Raw genomic sequence first — 18633 nt, 5'->3', positions numbered from 1 at the left:
AAAAAACTACAGGGTATTTCCCAGAAACTCAGTGAGAAAACATTCTGTTTCTACCATATTAAACCATATGTATATAAACCCATGCATTTTATTGTTATTGTCAGTATGCAAGTTTTTTAAAATTCTCTGTCTACTGCCGAAATTTTCAGCTATGATTTTTCCACAGTTCAACTATTTTTCTCTTATGTATCATTTAAAAAAAAAAAAGGCAAAATACTGTGGAAAGATCATAACTTACACCACACATTTGCACTGCTAAAAGATCCACCTAAATACATAATGAACAGACTGACCTTTTTCATGATTAACCTTTGATCTACCCACAGCAAAATAAGACATACACAGCAATTGCTGCTTTGAAGTTCAAACAAATGTAAACTCAATATTTGGTTTAGTGTCTGTTTTGTATTTTCCTTTAAAAATGAAGCATTTACAAATTAAAATCCCTCCTTTAACAGTTCTTTTACCTGAATGTACAGACTCGGGAGTAGATCTGTAGCTCTGTGTAGGTGACCGAGGGGACAGGTTGTGGGTTGGAGAACCGGGAACACTTTCTCCAGAAGACAGCGAGCGGTTAAGTGAAGATAAACTACGGCTGGTGTGCAGCAATGATGCCTGCTTTGTGATCTTCCTGAACAAAGAACTCTTCTTCTTACTGGGAAGACAAATTAAAAGTTACTCATTTGTTAAACCAAAAGATCTATTTACACTTACAGGCACATCTCCGTCACTCAGTGTAGGGGCGTGAGGTGAGTAACAATGTGTGCCTTTGACGCAAACTTATTACACGGAAATTGCTTTGACAAGGTCTGCCCACCTTGGGAGCATTTAATTTTCAGAGTTAAAAAAACAAAAACAAAACAAGCTCACCTTTCCTGCCCATCTTTAGTTTTGCTTTTCTTGTTCCTTCGAGCCATCTTGGATTTGTAGCTGGGCTTCCGAGCTGGCCCAACTTTGATTGATGTGTTCTCAAACGGGGAAGTAGAGATAGATACCTTATTTCCACTCTGTCGGATACAAGAGATGGCAGTCGTATAGAATAAGGTTGCTTTTGGCGGTTCTAGATGTTGAGCAAGTGGATTGCTAATTTATCACAGGCTGACATGTTTTACTCCTTTGACTAATCCCCTTTCCCTCTTTGAGTCTTCATCTCAAGCGGTAAGATGGACCTCTTTAGTCAGGCTTTCACAACAGATTAAATCTTGGTTTCCTAGCTAACTGGTACAGCTGCACAGAGTAGAAGGTGCACAGGCTTTGACCTCACTTACTGAGATCCTGAATGCCTCAACTTAGGCCTTGTAAGGCACCAAGATATCATGGTGATGGTGCCAATACACACCACCAATGAGAACAACAACAATCATCTTCCTTCTAGAAATTCAGACAAAGTAGCATTCTTTGGCACCCAAACCTGTTCCCTCCGTATGTGTCTGACTCTTTCTTCACACTGACAGATACACTGAGATGCATCAGGCATCCATCAGCACGAATCTACACTGATGGTGTCCAAAAGCCCTAGCCTGATCCCCTCAACTCGTATAAGAAAAATACCTCATTTCTTCCATGTGTACAAACCCATCAGAGGCTGCTCTTTTGGAACTGTTCAAGGATTGAATTTATTTCCATAAATGTAGTCAGCACACAAGGAGGTATCAACATACAAGTCATTTAGCTAAATACTTTCAAGTACCAGCTATCACAAAGCCTCTTTTAAACACTGCTGACAATAATCCTTGAGAAAACAGTGTTAAGGGCTAATAATATTAGCAGCCTAAAGCAAAATAAAATTAATGGGGAAAATGTGAGGGTGTTTGTTTGTTAAAATGATACAGAGGCGTTATTATAGTTACACCATATTAACCTGTTTACTGCTTCCAAATTCAACATTAAAGTTAAACAAACGAGCAGCTCTTCTAGTGCCAACTATACCTGATAGGCCCTTACTTTCCACAAACATTAATGGAATGTCGATTTAAAGTGGAACAAGACACTTTTGGAGACTTCGGGAGAGATTTATAATTTCTACCTGGCAATGGGATTAAAGCAAAGGATTTTTGCAAGGCTAATGTTAGGAGCCAGGTATTTAACTTACATTTGACAATCAGATACTAAATGGGTTTATAATCAGTTTTTAGGTATGTACTGTCCACATTCTGTAATACAAGCATGTTCCGGCCGTACCTTCAGGATCAGTTCCACCACTTCAGTATGCACCAGTCCATGGACAGACTCCCCATTGACATGGGTTATCAGATCACCTTCCCGCAGACCTGCTTCATTAGCAGGACCGCCTTCTTCCACATGCTGGCAATGACAGGGAAATTATTTACTTGAAAATACACAGGAACATAGGAATAGCGGGACTGGACCAGACCTGAGGTCCATCCAGTCCAGAATCCTATCTCCAACAGTGATCAATACTAGATGCTTCATAGCAAGGCGTAAGAACCCCACAATAGTAGATGTGGGATAATCTGCACCCCACAGGTCTCATCCTGTTCAATAAGAGTTAGAAATTGGCATAAGCCTTGAACCATGAGGTTAAGAGTCCTTGCACATTTTGGTCATCATTAATGATCACTCTGAATATTCTTGATACCCATATAAATATAAAAATAACTAAGTCCACTGAGCTTCAGAATTAAACGTCCTGGAGCACATCTCTTGGAAGCTGGCTTAAAAGTCTTGTAGCCTCATTGTCCTTTCTGTCAGACTTGTTTCCAGGCATTGAGACTGTACACATCATGCATCTGAATCCAACCACAAATTCTTTTCCCACTTCCCATCATTTAGCACAGTATTTTCTAAATTGTGACACCCTAATCATCCCATAGGGCTTTTCTTCCATTGGTGATGCTGCCATCCCCACCTTAAAATAGGCGCCTGCAACCTTAAGGTGAGGTGTAACTTGTTGCAGCAGCTTTCTCTTCAACATGGACTGAAGAGGTTGCAAGCCACAGTGCTAATACATACAGAATTTTTCAAGGCAGGCAGAAGGGACCAAAGGAAGCTACTATCATTATGAGAAAAATCCAGTTCCAGATCATTTTTCTACTTAATGATCAGCATCAAACAATGATCACCACATACAAAGACGGGCTCTCCTAATGAGGTCTGCAAAACACTGATATAGAAGGATATTAAGAAACCATTCCCTTCCACCCTCTCTTCTAACTCTAAAAGAGTGTATTTTAAAGAATATACACCATTTTAGGAAAAATGATTATGGTTAACAGTCATATACATTGCCAAAGAAAGATCACATAGATCGTGTACTGTGTAAGTGGAAGGAAGAGATATGGAGAAGCAGACAGTAAGATCCCTTGGCATAATACACAGCTAAACTGAATGTCAAATTGCTGGACAATAAATGTAAAGGCACTGATGGTTTAAGGCATGTAATCAACTCCAAGTGGCTGTCTTGAAAATTCCAGCAGACTGGGTTGATCTGAAGCAAACTATCACTGCTTACACAGCTCAGGATGAATTAGCTGTAACGGACCCTCATGTGACAACCCCAATAGAGAGCAAGAGGAGCTGCACAAAGACATATGCTTTAACATATGCACTTCTGGTAAAAGGAGGCAGACCTATGGTACCAGTGGTGGAAAAAGGAAAAAGCTGTTGTGATTTTTGTGACGGGGCTGGACTGCTGCTGAAAACACCCCTAGGGTTTTTAAAGATTTTGTCTGTCAAAAGGCTCCTTTGGGTCTGAATTAGGAGAGGGGATACATAGCAGCAAAGGACAGAGTATAGGTTAAACCTGCAATCTTGAAAGAAAGAATTTGTGGCCCCTAAGAGCATTCTTATTAGAAAAACAGTGACTTACCCAGACCATGTGATGCACAGCATAGACGTCAGTATCCCCCATGTAGACTCGAATAGCACGAAGTGTAAAGCCGTATTTCTTTCCAGCCCGATGGATAATGATTGGTGGTTTGGGGTTTGTGATAGCAGGAGAAAAGTCTCGGCTTGGTGAGGAGTCCCTTGAAGATGGGTTGGAGGATAGAGAATGAGGTGACATTGGACTAGCCAATGGGGAACAAGTGTGGTGATCTACAGTGATGATACAAAGGAGTGCAAATTAGAGAGCCTGACCTTCAGAGGGAAATATAACTCTTGTTACAATTCTAACAGGAAATGAAATCTTCCTTGTTTTTATAAAGCTAGTGAAAGCAGCATTAAAAATTCCTTTAGTATCAAATGCACCAAGGTTCATTTCCTGCAGTCTTTTTAATTAATAAGTGCTCTGAAAGGTCAAAATCAGTGCTGTTTCCAAAAAAGTGAGTGCTTCTTATTGTGTACTTAGTACAGCATTGTTGTTTGTCATCTAGAATTACAGCTGGGCCAATGTGTCCATTTTGAAAAGCTATTTTCAGGGATTCATTATGCAACCACAAATATTTGCTCCAGGTAGAATCCTAGAGTACACAGTTTCAGTCCACCAAAGATTTATTTTACTATATTTTATATAGATACCTGCTTTTATATATATGGGATGACAGTTTCTAGATTAGAGAATATACTGTTCAAATAAATAGTCAACACGGTGTGGGTCACTTGTCTGCCCAATGTAACTCAAAACCAACCTGGATTTTAAAAATGAAATTTGATATGAGGTTGGATTACAACTGGCTCAAGGAAGCTGTGGGGTTTTTAATTTAGAAGGGGCAAAATATTTACAAGTAGTAGGTAGCCAATGCAAGAGCATTGTAATGATTTAAAAATAGTATTACAAATGAGCAGCTGCAGAACCCAGGTCCCCTCTTACATGGGTGTGATTCAACTGGCCTATTGGCTAAAAGCTATTTCAGTTGTTACTAATATTATTAGCAGTAGCACATGTATTAAAATAGTCTTACTAAACTTAAATAAGGGAATAAAATAATTTACATTACAAAACATATAAAAATATGAACTGAATACACAACTCCTGTACTCGTCTAGGAAAAACTGCCACAAAGTGACCATTAAGAAACACCTGCTGAGCCATCTATTATGTATTTACCTGACAGATGAGAACAGTTCTGTTGGGGCCTCCGCTGGATAATTAAATAAACATTTTAGAGAATTTCACGAGGGAGCTGGCACTTAGAAAACCAACCAGCCCTCAAACGACAGGAAATGAAATGCAAGTCTTCAGAATGAAGCCAAACCGCAATCTTCTATCTGCCTGCCGGGTTCCAAGAGACGTTATTGTTGGCACTGCTGTACCAGGATATTGTGCTGGCCTGGCACACTGGCACTGGTGGTTGGGCTGCAAATTGCAGGGACGTTCCTGGTCTCTTACTAGGCAGGAACAAGAGAGTCCCTGGGACTCCCAGTAAGGCCTTGAGCTCTACAAAGGGGAGGTGGGAGGTAGTGGGCATGTGGTAAACGTCTGTCTCAAATCTGGACTTAGAGTTCAACATCTGAGTGTTTACTGTGAATCTCCCCCAAGCTTATACCCAGCTTGGATTTTATCTCGCTGCCACCAACTAGGACTATTTAGGGTTCCTAGTTACCCCGAGTCACCCCAACCTTTCCCTGGGGGACCCCCAAGACCCAGAACCCCTGGGTCTCCCTATCTCAACGGGAAAACAAGCTCTTCCCCCTTGTCTCCTCGTTATCTGCTCCCCCGCTTCCCCCTCCCTTTTCCCTGGGTGAGCCTGGGCGATGCAGTACTTAACTCCTTGAAGGCAAAACAAAGAGGGAAATCACCCTCCCCCTGAGGCGATGCATTCAAATCTAGTAAAGCTAATATAAAGAGATTTTCCACCCCCCCTTCCTGTAGCCTTACCGGAGAAACCCCAAAAACCTCAGCCAGGTTTTAAAAAAGAACTTTATATAAAAAGAAAGAAAATACAAAACAATAATACTGCATTAAGAGATCAATACAGGCTCTTGCTTATAAGAAAATATGAATAAACAGTCTGATTTAAAAGATAGCCCCCTTTAAACCAGTCCAGCAAATCAACACACCTGTAAATACAACACAAAGCATATAACAGCCTATTTGCCTTGTGGCCTTTGTACTCACACTTTGTAGGAAAATATTAGAAAGAAATAGGAGTTAGCAGAAAAGATGTTTCCTCCATAGCTGGGAAAAACAAAAGACCTAGAGTACACAATTCCCGCCCCTGACTTTTAAAAAATCCAGTTCTCTGATTGGTCCTCTGGTCAGGTGTTTGGTTCCCTTTGTTCACCCTTTACAGGCAAAAGAAAATTAACCCTTACCTTACCTATCTACTTATGACAGGGCACAAAGCAAGAATTCCTCCCAGAGAGTCTGCTGAACCATGGCCCTTTCTACCTCTGCTTGACAGAGGCTCCTAATGAATGACACAATCTGGTGCCAAAAATCATAAAGCTATATCCATATCTCTATATACAGGGGCGGCTCTAGGCATTTTGCTGCCCCAAGCACGGCAGGCAGGCTGCCTTCGGCGGCTTGCCTGCGGGAGGTCCCCAGTCCCGTGGCTTTGGCGGACCTGTGGGAGGTCCGCCAAAGTCGCGGGACCAGTGGATCCTCTGCAGGCAAGCCGCCGAAGGCAGCCTGCCTGCCGCCCTCACGGTGCCGGCAGAGTGCCCCCTGCGGCTTGCCGCCCCAAGCACTCGCTTGGCGTGCTGGGGCCTGGAGCCGCCCCTGACTATACACACACCGTTTGGTACTAACTTACTTAAATGTATTTAACCCTCTCATCTAAACATTCCCAGAAACATTCCTGGAATGCGCCAGATATGTATGATTTCACAAAATGTTATGGATATCAGGTGCAGAGAAGTAGCAGCAAAAGGGTTAAACTTGTTTTGTCTGTAATTTTAATAGATATTCTTGCTGCATCCTTGTCTAGAGACCAGTCAAAGTTCTTGGAGCCAATTTAAACAAAAGATGCTGTTATCGAGACAATAAGACACAGCTGTCATTTATGGTATCTGTAGTCACAAGATCACAAGTACATCTCCGTCTTCAGCAAAATAATACTCCTTTTCCATGTAAGTGGTAAATACGCAGGAGTCCCAATTCCTCTTTCTTCAGGAACAATATCTTCATTGGCAGGAGCAGAAAAACAGAGGTCCTGTCTGCAGGTCTTTTGTTCAAGGCATTCACATTTTTACAATATCTAAATGTGGCTTATTTCTTACCTGAGGGAATCAGGAGGGAGAGGGCTGTAGCTGATGCTGATTTAATCACTTTGTTGACAGGTCTCGAGGTACGTTTCTCCCCCGATTCCCCAGAGAGCAACCGGTGCCGTGCCCGCCGTACTGCCAAGTCGCTGATGGCTTTTGGAGTGGTAAAATCTGGTCCCTCATTGCTATTGCTACGAATGCGCTGATCAGAGAAATCTGTAGTGCTCCCAGCTACAGTTTAAATTAAAGCAGATTAGAACCATAGGGAATTCCTAACAGCATATTCCCCCGCAGGCAAAATATATGAAATCAAAGTCATGTTTACATGTAGTCCAACAGTGAATTTTTCTCAGAAGCAAGCCCAGGGCCTGAGTTCTTATTTATAGAAATTTATAACCACTGGTGTTCTTCTGTATGCTGAGAATTACCTGTTTTTCTTTTGTTGGGAAGCCAGTTCTTGAAACTAAGTTGCTGCAGTAATAAAATTAGATGAAGCCTAACTCTAAAGCACATCTTTAAAGTAGTAAGCCATTTAGATAGAATTGTTTATATGGCAAATAAGCAGGGGAGGTTTGAGGAAGTACTCTCATTATTTTTATTACCAGCAAGAACTGTCAACCTTAAAGGCTGCAACAATTGAACTAGGTTTTATGCTATTTACAGAAGAATGGCCATACAGGGTCAGACCAGTGGTCCATCTAGCCCAGCATCCTGCCTTCCGACACAGGCTGGAAGCAGATGCTTTGGGGGAAGGCGAGACACAAAAATTACAGTAGAAGAATTTAATTAACATTACAAAGTCAAGAACTCAAAAATTAGGAAATGCCAGAATTAAGTAATTCAGCCCCCTTGTGTGTATGCATCATGATGGTACAGCCCAATTCAGCGGTTCTCAACCTATTTACCATTGTGGGCTGCATATGCAGCTTCTCTGTTATATGGGCCAGATCCACGCAATATATATGCTACCTGTATGGCCCTGGGGCTGGCACATGGGCTGCAGCTGGGTGCTGAGTGGGCCGCAAGCAGCCCATGGGCTGCAGGTTGAGAACCACTGGTCTTGTTACACATACTATTTTTTCCACAGGACCCTGCCTCATTCAGTGTACAGAATGGATGGTGCTCACGTAGCGAGCAGGTGTTCAATATCTGATCTTCTTTGTTCAGTGTATGGTTCCAGGCCTGTCCTACTGCACACTGGTCAAACTCTTCTTTGAGGACAGAATTATTAATTTCCTCCTGGGCTTCTCTGTGGTGCCCATCACTATAATAACTGAGTGCTTCACAAACCACTCCTGGGAAACATGAGAGTTATTATCCCCACTCTACAGCTGAGGATCTGAGGCAGAGAGTGATTAAGGTCAAAGGTATCCACTCATTATGACTGTCCAAATTGAGGTGCAGATGGGCTAATTTTTCAGAGGACTTAGCATTATATAGCACTTCGTATGTTCAAAGCACAGACTCCAGTTGCAACTGTGAGCACAGCACTTCTGCAAATCAGACCCCAGATCTCAAGTCAGCACCCAGAAAAGGAGGAACAATAAGTGACTATCTGGGAAACATTTGGTTTACGCAACTGGACTGGAATCTCATAGGAACTCCGGGGTGGAGGCAGGGATAAAATCCAGTTCTCCAGGGAAGCATTCATCTATGGCCATGTGTCATAAACAGATAGCTAAGGGTTAATGTTTCTTTTACCTGTAAAGGGTTAACAAAGGGAACCAAAACCGACGCAAAGACCAATCACAGGAAACCGGATATTTTCAAAGCTCAGGGGGAAATTTTGGGTGTGTGCTTGTCTGTGCTCTGGCTCTCTCGCTCTGAGAGAGGATCTCTCTACCTTCAGGTTTCTAATCTCTGTTTCCAAGTTGTGAGTACAAAGGTAGAAGACAAAGGCTTATATTTTTTTGTATTTACATGTGTGTAGTGCTGGAATGTTTAAATTGTATTCTTTTGAATAAGCTGTTTATTCATGTTTTTCTTAAGCCATACCCTGTATTATTGTCACTTAATACAGAGACCATTTTTGGTCTTTTTCTTTGTTTTATATAAGCTTCTTTTTAAGATCTGTTGGATTTTTCCGTAGTGGGAGCCAAGGGGATTGACCTGCACCTCACCAGGGAATGGTGGGAGGGAAAAGAAGGAGGGGGAAGGTGATGTCCTCTCTGTTTTGTAATTCAAGGAGTTTAAGTACAGTAATCTTCCGGGTAACCCAGGAGGGGAAGCCTAGGAGGTAAAGAGGGAGAAGGGAAGGTGTATTTCCCTTTGTTGTAAGACTCAGGGCATCTGAGTCTTGGGGTTCCCAGGGAAGGTTGGGGAGTCCAGAGTGAGGCAGGCACTGAAACCTGCCTGGTGGCAGTGATATCAAGCCTAAGCTGTAATTAAGCTTTAAGGTTTATGCTAGCATCTTATTTTCTGAACTCTAAGGTTCAGATCTGATAGGAAAGCTATGACACCATGATACTGTCTTTTCTCTCCGCAGTTCCCTGCCTCATTCCGTCCACACCTTCCAACTTCTGCAAAATGAAGCAGGGGTCTATAGACAATAGTCTCCTTCACTACACAACCGTGATTCATCCCACAGCAGATCTGTCTGTGCACTGTATGACTGTTAAAGACTGTATAATGCAAATGCACAAGGAGCCGAATTAAGTTTGCACAGGCAATTGTAATTCTCTCATTACTATCTTTTGAATGCTTGACTTTGTAACTTTAACATGTCTTTTTAGCATTTTTTGAAGGTAATTCTGAGTTTTTAAAAAGCAGCTGAGAAACAAACTCCATCTTGTGACATCATATTAACATCCCCAGGGTCATCACAGAGTTGGGACCTTTAGATCCACTGCACAGACCTCTGTTACTTGAGCTAACGGAGTAACTGATAGCAGTAGTGTTGTCATCCTCTATGGGATCACCATTAGAGAGGTATGGGACACTTTGCTGGATTTCAATTTCAGAGGAATGGTGAGACTGAGAACCTTGGTTACATTCTAGGCTTGGAAGGAAGTGTGCTCTCGTGGGCACGGATGCTTCTGCCATTTCCTCTGAGTTTGACTCATTCTGCCCTGTCCCCGCCAACCAGTCCCTGTCCAGCCGTATCTCTTCCCTCCTGGTCCCCTTGTCCCAGTCCCATTATCCCACCCTGGCCAGTCTCAGTCTCCACTTCTCAGGCTTCTCATCCAGTCCTAGTCTCCTTGCTCTGCCCAAGTCTCACCCCTTTATTCTCCATCTGAATCCCCCTCCACCAGCTGTTCCTGTTTTTCTCCCAACTCCTTATCCAGCCAGTCCCGGTCTCTCCCAACACTTTGGCTCCTTCTGATCCGTCTTACCTCTCCCATCATCTCCTTCCCCTTACTCCACTGGTTCTCAGTCTCAACCTCCTAACCCAGTCAGTCCCATTCTCTGCCCCACTCCCGGGCTCCTCATCTGATCTCAGTCTCCCCACACCTACTGGCTTCTACTGCCCCCTCCATTCACTCTCTGGATTCTCATCCCAGTCTCCTTGCCTCGCCAGGCAGCCCCTTCCTCTAGCTCCCAGTCCAACGCTCCTTCCCAGCCAGTCCCATACCCACCCCAGTGCCTCCTTTCTCTCATCATCCTCCAGTCCAATTTCTGTCCACTCCAGGTCCTTCTACCAATCTACACCCTTCTCAGTGCTGCTCTTATCCCATATTCAAATCAGGCAGCCTCCTTCTCCATACTGCTTGGGCCAGCAATGGGGGGTCACTGAAAGCACAGGAGAGAGAGATTCTCTGCTCCCAAGTCTGGGGTCTGGACCTGGCACAGCCTGCAGCAGCCTAGAGCTGCAATTTCGGATACAGTGCTGCCCAGCACTGTTCTGAGAATTCAGCTGTTAAAATCTAAGAAGTCTCTACTGAGCATGTGCAAACTGCAATTTTTTTTAATGGCTTACAACTTGGCAGTGTTTCACTGGAATGTCAAAGGTCAAGTCCCTGCTCCAAAAGAAGGGAGGCACTACAGCTTTTCAAATAAAAGGTTACCAGATTTTTTTTTTTTAAGATGGGCAAAACATGTTAAATTTTCCCCTATTTCCCCTATGTTTCTTATTCTTGGAAACAACTGAACTGTTCTGGCTAAAATTCTCGTAAAAATTCAGACTCAAGCAGACACCTGGCATGGGAAATTTCAGCTCAAACAGTTAAAATTTGGTAAAGTTATATGCAACAGAAAACAGGGTCTTGCAAATGTTGGACAACCTTGCCAAGTTTGAAGAGGGTCTAGACTGAAGTAAAGCAAACAAGTTTTAAGAGATTTAAAATTACTTTAAAGAAACACACAAAGCCGCAGTAATTTACTAGTGCACTATTTACCATGCAATACTAACGAAAGATGTTACTCATAAAACCATATTTTAGTGCAACTAATATTTGCACTCTAAAATGGACTTATTGATGACAGTGATCCCATCCCACCAGGTGCATACCTGTCAGGGTTGAGCTGCTGATGTTGCTGATGGTTGAAGAGGGTGTTGTTGGCCCAGTGTCCTCATCTAAATGCAGCTCTCGCTCCACAGGTTGTTCTGGAATTGGCAGGGGGAGCCCCTCACGCAACTGTACTGTAGATGGTAACGTTCCATCTGACTGTTGCTTTTTGGGGGTAAGTCCTTCTTCCTCAGCTGAGATGGCGAACCGAGGCATGTCGAGAAGTCCCGAACAACGCCGACGAACAGTAAGAGGCGGACTGGAGTCGCTCTCTGTGTGTGAGGATTCAGACACGGACAAGCGCTTACGTAGTCTGAGAGAAAAAGCATGACCAGGTCACTGGTTGGGCTGTGATAATTCATAATGCCACAAGGCAAGTGATAGTTATTGGTATACAAGTGCAGAAATAATGAGCAAGCTCAAGCCAAAGCAATATGATTCCAGGTTCAAGCCTCCCAATTTGGCTGTGGAGGAGGCTTGGTTTAGGGTTGTTGTTTGGACTATTAAAAGTTATGGGCATTTGCAAAATTCGGATCTAGATTGTTTTCCCTTATTAACTTTTTAAGATAAGTACAAAATCAAACAAAATACAATGGAATGAAGGTGACACAAATTATTATAACAATCATTATTACCAGTAACAGGGCAAAGAAATGCAAACACTTGTACCTATCATCTTATGCTTTTACCTGCTCTTTTAAATTTTTTAGACTTATTTTTATAATAGCATTTTACACAAGAAAGGCCTCAGCAGGATCAGTTTATATTAGTTACACATGTAATCTATCAAGTGCTTTCAGTAAAGGTGTCATGTAGGAAAGACACTCTAGATTACAACCACCTTAAATGCATCCATATGACACCAGGGTTTAGCAGATGATCCCCCATTCTGTAACTTGTGTAGTTATTTTCTCCATAAAGCTGAACAACAAGGTTACTCACCTTTGTAACTGTTGTTCTTCGAGATGTGTTGCTCATATCCATTCCAGTTAGGTGTGTGCGCGCCGTGTGCACAGCCGTCGGAGAAACTTTTACCCTAGTAACACTCAGTGGGTCGGCTGGGCGCCCCCTGGAGTGGCGCCACCATGGCGCCGCATAAATACCCAGCCGACCCGGCCACCCTTCAGTTCCTTCTTGCCGGCTACTCCGACAGTGGGGAAGGAGGGTGGGTGTGGAATGGATATGAGCACACATCTCGAAGAACAACAGTTACAAAGGTGCAGTAACCTTGTTTTCTTCTTCGAGTGATTGCTCATATCCATTCCAGTTAGGTGATTCCCAAGCCTTACCTAGGCGGAGGGGTCGGAGTGAGACGTGGCAGCCTGGAAGTACCGCCACTCCAAAGGCTGCGTCGTCTCGAGACTGTTGTACCAACGCATAGTGCGAGGCGAAAGTATGGACCGATGACCAGGTCGCAGCACGGCAAATCTCTTGGATGGGCACGTGCGCCAGGAAGGCGCTGAGGAAGTTTGCGCCCTGGTGGAATGCGCTGTAAGGCGACCGAGGGGAACATGAGCTAGCGCGTAGCACTTGCGAATACAGGCCGTGACCCAAGAGGAAATCCTCTGGGAGGAGACTGGTAGACCTTTTCATCCGCTCCGCAACGGCCACAAAGAGCTGCGGAGACTTCCAGAAGGGCTTTGGTCCTTCCACATAGAAAGCTAGCGCTCTGCGCACATCCAAGGTGTGTAGCTGCTGTTCCCGCCGAGAAGCATGAGGCTTCGGGAAGAAAACCGGGAGAAAGATGTCTGGCTAGTATGGAAAGCAGACACCACCTTAGGGAGGAATGCGGATGAGGTCGCAGTTGTACCTTGTCTTTATGGAAGACAGTGTACGGAGGGTCCACATGAGGGCCCTGATCTCCGAGACCCTGCGTGCTGAGGTGATCGCCACCAAGAACACCGTCTTCCACGAAAAGGTAGAGAAGCGAACAAGTTGCAAGCGGCTCAAAGGGCGGCAACATAAGCTGTTTAGGACCAAGTTCAGGTCCAGGAGGGGCTGGGTGGACGAGCGGGGGGATAAGTACGCTCCAGGCCCTTTCATGAAGCGAGAGACTACTGGGTGAGAAAACACCGAGTAACCACCCTCTCCCGGGTGGAAGGTGGATATCGCTGCCAGGTGCACCTTAAGGGAGGAATTCGCCAGGCCCTCCTGCTTAAGGTGCCAGAGGTAGTCGAGGATTGTCGGGATTGACGCCTGTAAGGGAGAAGCATCGTGCGATGCGCACCAGGCGTGAAGCGCGCGTCCATTTGGCCACATAGTCCGGGCGGGTGGAAGGCTTCCTGCTACTAAGGAGGATGCGCTGCACCGAATTGGAACAGCGCAACTCGTCAGCGTTCAGCCATGCAGGAGCCACGCCGTGAGGTGGAGGGATCGCAGGTCTGGGTGACGAAGTCTCCCGTGGTCCTGTGTGATCAGGTCTGGGACACAGGGGAGGGGAATCGGAGCGGCTACCGACAGATCCAGGAGCGTGGTGTACCAGGGTTGCCTGGGCCACGCAGGCGCGATCAAGATAAGATGCGCCCTGTCCCTGCGGAGCTTGAGCAGGACCCTGTGCACCAAGGGAAACGGAGGGAAGGCATAAAGCAGGCGCGGTGGTTCCAGGGCAGGAGGAACGCGTCCGTCAGCGATCCGGGGAGAGGCCCTGGAATGAGCAGAACTCCTGGCACTTCCTGTTCGATGTGGGAGGCGAAGAGGTCTACGAGGGAAACCCCCACCTTCTGGAAGACGGAGTAAATGATGTCCGGCCGGATCGACCACTCGTGGCAGAGGAAGGACCTGCTCAGCCGATCCGCCAGGGTGTTCCGGACTCCTGGGAGAAGGATGCCACCAGGTCCACCTGGAGGGCTATGCAGAAGTCCCACAGTTGAATAGCTCCAGACACAGGGGAGACGAGCGGGTCCCTCCTGCTTTGTTGATTGTAGTACATGGCCGTTGTTGTTGTCCGTAAAGACGGAGACACAACGGCCACGAAGTGCTGTTGGAACGTCTGGCAGGCTAGACGAACAGCTCTCAGCTCTCGGACGTTTGATATGGAGGTTTGAGCTCGTCGGCTGACCAACGGCCCTGGTCTGCAAGTGACCTAGATGGGCTCCCCAGCCGAGGGATGACGCGTCCGTCGTAAGGGTTAGTGACGTTGCTGCGGATGAAATGGCATCCCCGCACAAACAGAGACGGGTCCAACACCAGTCGAGGGGCGTAGGGGACCTGGAGGGATCGTGAGCAGCACGTCCATGGAGTCCCTGCGCGGGCGGAAGACCGAGTGGAGCCACGTCTGAAAGGGCCGCATGCGGAGCCTGGCGTACTTGTGACATAAGTGCATGCAGCCATATGTCCCAGAAGAGCGAGGCAGGTGCGAGCCGAGGTTAGATGAGCGGCTTGCAAGCGCCGTATGAGTGAAGTGATCGCCAGGAAGCGGGCTTGCGGTAAGTAGGCTCTGGCGAGGGAGGAGTCCAGGTCGCTCCTATGAAGTCCAGTCTCTGTGTTGGAATGAGAGTGGACTTCTCCGGATTGAGGAGGAGGCCCAAGCAGCCGAAGAGGTCCGTGATCACGGAAACGTGATGACTGACTTGGGCTTGCGAGGCGCCTTTGATGAGCCAGTCGTCCAGATACGGGTAGACATGTATCTGCTGCCTGCGAAGGTGGGCGGCGACGACTGCCATGCATTTTGTAAAGACCCTTGGGGCCGTAGACAGGCCAAAGGGGAGGACAGCGAATTGAAAGTGGTGTTGGTTGATTGTGAACCGAAGGTACTTCCTGTGCGGGGGAAGATCGCTATGTGGAAGTACGCGTCCTTCATGTCGAGGGCGGCGTACCAGTCTCCAGGATCCAAGGACGGGATAATAGTTCCAGGAGACCATGCGGAACTTCAACTTGCGTAGCCACTTGTTGAGTCCCCGCAAGTCGAGAAAGGTCGGAGACCTCCCTTGGACTTGGGGATGAGGAAATAGCGATCGGAGTAAAAATCCCTTCCCCTCTCGGGTAGCGGAACTTCCTCTATGGCTCCTGCAGTGAGGAGAGATTGCACTCGTGCCAGAGGATTTGCTCGTGAGAGGGGTCCCTGAAGGGACCGGGAAGGGGGGTGGAAGGCGGGGGTGAAGCAAACTGGAGGTGGTATCCTTGCTTCACCGTGCGTAGCACCCACTGGTCGGAAGTAAGATGTGACACGCCGGAAGGAAGTAGAGAGGCGGTTGGAAAAGGGGGGAAGGATCCTGAACTGAGTCTGGTAGGCCGTCCCCGGGTGTACCTTCAAAAACTGCCCTGGGCCCCGGGTGGGGCCTTAGAGGGACCTTGAGACTGCCCGCGTGGGGGCCAGACTGGCGCCTTCGCCCACCCCGACCTCGCCTTCTATTGAAGTCCTGCCGGTTTCGAGGCGGAAAGTACGGGCGGCGGGGTTGGGGCCTAAAGGGCCTACGTTGGGTACGGGCGTGTGCATCCCGAGGACCTCATGATCACCCTGTTGTCTTTTAGGCTTTGCAGCCGAGGGTCCGTTTTGTCCGAGAACAACCCCGGCCCTCAAAGGGTAAGTCTTGAAGGGTGTATTGCAGCTCCGGTGGCAGGTTGGGAGGCCTGGAGCCAGGAGATTCGCCCTCATTGTGATACCCGAGCTACAGTCCTGGCAGCCGAATCGGCCGCGTCAAGGGAAGCTTGGAGGGAGGTCTGCCAACCTTTTTGCCTCCTCCACAAAGGCTGCGAATCCTGGCGCGAGTCCGGGGCAGCAACTCAGTAAAGCGGCCAACCTCTGTCCAGGTGTTAAAGTTGTAGCGGCTCAACAGAGCCTGCTGGTTGGCCACTCGGAGCTGTAAGCACCTGCCGATTACCTTCCGGCCTAGCAGGTCCATCCGCCTAGCCTCCTTGGATTTAGGGGCAGGCGCCTGTTGGCCGTGGCGCTCCCTTCGTTGACAGATTGTACAACTAAAGAGGAGGGGGGAGGGTGGACGTACAAGTGTTCGTACCCCGGGAGGGCACCATGTACCTCCTCTCCACCCCTTTAGCCGTCGGCGGAATGGAGGCTGGAGACTGCCAACGATCGGGTATCACAGTAGCAGCTGGATGGTCCTGATAAATGGCAGGGCCACACGTCGTTCGGGTATCAGCGGCCAGGATGCTGACCACCGGATCGTCCACCTCCGGCACTTTCTCCTCTACCGGAGGTTTATGTTGAGAGCCACCCGGAAGAAGGTCCTGGTGGGCTCTCAGATCTATTGGCGGCGGCCCCGAAGAAGAAGACCCCGCCACGGCCTCATCCGGGGAAGAGGAGGAGGAGGGGGGGGTATCCGGGAACGAGTGGGTCCTGAATGGCACCGTGGTCCTGTGGCCGTTCCTGATCGAGATGCTCCGGGGAGTCTGGAGGATGGATGACATGGTCCTCTGACTCTGCCGGAGGAGGGCGGGATATGGTGGCTTCCTTGCGCCTGCGTTCCGAAACAAGTGTAGGGGCCGGGACCAGGGGAGCACCCTGGGCTTGATGGTATGCCAGGGTGTCCAGAAGGGCCATTGCTGCTGTCCTGCATCCGGGGGATGTGCATCTTGAAACAGTCCCGGCGGCCATGTCAGTATCTTGGTCCCGGCTGTAGTAACTACCGGCCTGCGAGGAGGCCGACTCCTGACCGGCCGGCCACGGAGGAGCCGCAAACGTGGGCACCGAAGTGCCAATAGATCGAGCGGCTCTGGATCTTGGGGACCGGTGCTGGTACCTATCGGGTATCGTACCGCGAGCCCGACCGGGACCTGCGACCAGCTCTGTGCCAGGAGGTCGACCGGGACCTCGAGCCCTATGGCGAGATCTCGCTCCGTGAACGACGGTCCCTGTAGCGGTGCCGGGAGCTCGACCGGTGCTGCGAATAGGGGACGGGGAGCGAGAGGCGGACCGGCGTCGTGGTGAGCGGTGCCGCGACGGTGAGCGTGGGACCGCGACGGCGAGCGGATGCGAGGTGAGTGGTGCCACAGGACGAGCGAACGGTGCCGAGCGCGAGCGGTGAGCGAGAGCCTGGTGCCGGAGGTGCCGAGCTGCGGCGAGCTGCAGCGAGGGAGCGACGCCCGAGATGTGGAGTGGCGACGGGAGTGGGACCTCGAGCGGCGGCCATCCGGAGCTGTGACAGAGGGCGGCGGTGCAGTAAGAGCGGCTTGCCTCTGGAGAGTCGTCGCCGGACCGGCGGTGCCCACATACACGAGGGCACGGGCGGTGCCGGGTCAGTCAGGGCAATGAGGTCTCTTGCCACTGAAAAAGTCTCCGGCGTCGAAGGCAAGGTTAGCTCGACCACGGTGGACGGTGCGGGGAGCTTCCAGGCGCCGGACTCGAACGGCCCTCGTGGGGCTGGAGTCAACGGGGGCCGTTTAAGGGCGCCGCAACCGGGGGCCGGTGCGGGCGGTCTGCCTTGGTTGCAGTCTCTGCTAGTACACTCGCGACCTCATCGGCATTCCTCCCTAAGGTGGTGTCTGCTTTCCATACTAGCCAGGGATCTTTCTCCCGGTTTCTTCCCGAAGCCTCACTTCTCGCGGAACAGCAGCTACAACACTTGGATGTCCGCAGGCGCTAGCTTTCTATGTGAAAGACCAGCCCGTTCTGGAAGTACTCCGCAGACTCTTTGTGGCCGTTGCGGAGCGGATGAAAGTGCTCCAGTCTCCTCCCAAGGATTCCTCTTGGGTACGGCCTGTATTCGCAAGTGCTACGCGCGCCTATGTTCCCTCGGGTACAGGCGCATATCCACCAGGGCAAAACTTCCTCACGGCCTTCCTGGCGCACGTGCCATCCAAGAGATTTACCGTGCTGCGACTGGTCATCCGTCCATACTTTCGCCTCGCACATGCGTTGGTACAACAGTCGCGACGATGCAGCTTTGGAGTGGCGGTACTCCAGGCTGCCACGTCTCACTCCGACCCCTCTGCCTAGGTAAGGCTGGAATCACCTAACTGGAATGGATATGAGCAATCACTCGAAGAAGAAAACAAGGTTACTCACCTTTGTACTGTTGTTTTCGAGATGTGTTGCTCATATCCATTCGACACCTGCCCTCCTTCCCCACTGTCGGAGTAGCCGCAAGAAGGACACTGAAGGGTAGCCGGTCGGCTGGGATCC

General features: G+C 48.3%; 1 protein-coding gene across 6 annotated transcripts in view; it reads right to left on the bottom strand.

Moving 5' to 3' along the window:
- The window catches only part of MAST2 (microtubule associated serine/threonine kinase 2), a 368160-nt gene that overhangs the window by 7666 nt on the left and 341861 nt on the right, over positions 1–18633 (bottom strand). For all 6 annotated transcript variants that reach the window (XM_075067585.1, XM_075067581.1, XM_075067582.1 and 3 more), the window contains 6 exons: positions 11558–11868; positions 7126–7341; positions 3830–4056; positions 2182–2304; positions 871–1007; positions 468–655 (listed from right to left, as the gene is read on the bottom strand). In XM_075067585.1, the coding sequence (XP_074923686.1) occupies positions 468–655; positions 871–1007; positions 2182–2304; positions 3830–4056; positions 7126–7341; positions 11558–11868 (1202 nt within the window). The remainder of the gene's footprint in view (positions 1–467; positions 656–870; positions 1008–2181; positions 2305–3829; positions 4057–7125; positions 7342–11557; positions 11869–18633) is intronic.

Source organism: Chelonoidis abingdonii, chromosome 7, assembly GCF_003597395.2.
Source record: "Chelonoidis abingdonii isolate Lonesome George chromosome 7, CheloAbing_2.0, whole genome shotgun sequence".
NCBI classification, from domain to species: Eukaryota; Metazoa; Chordata; order Testudines; family Testudinidae; genus Chelonoidis; species Chelonoidis abingdonii.
Note: the sequence above shows the minus strand (reverse complement) of the source record. Positions and strands in the feature narration are given on the sequence as shown.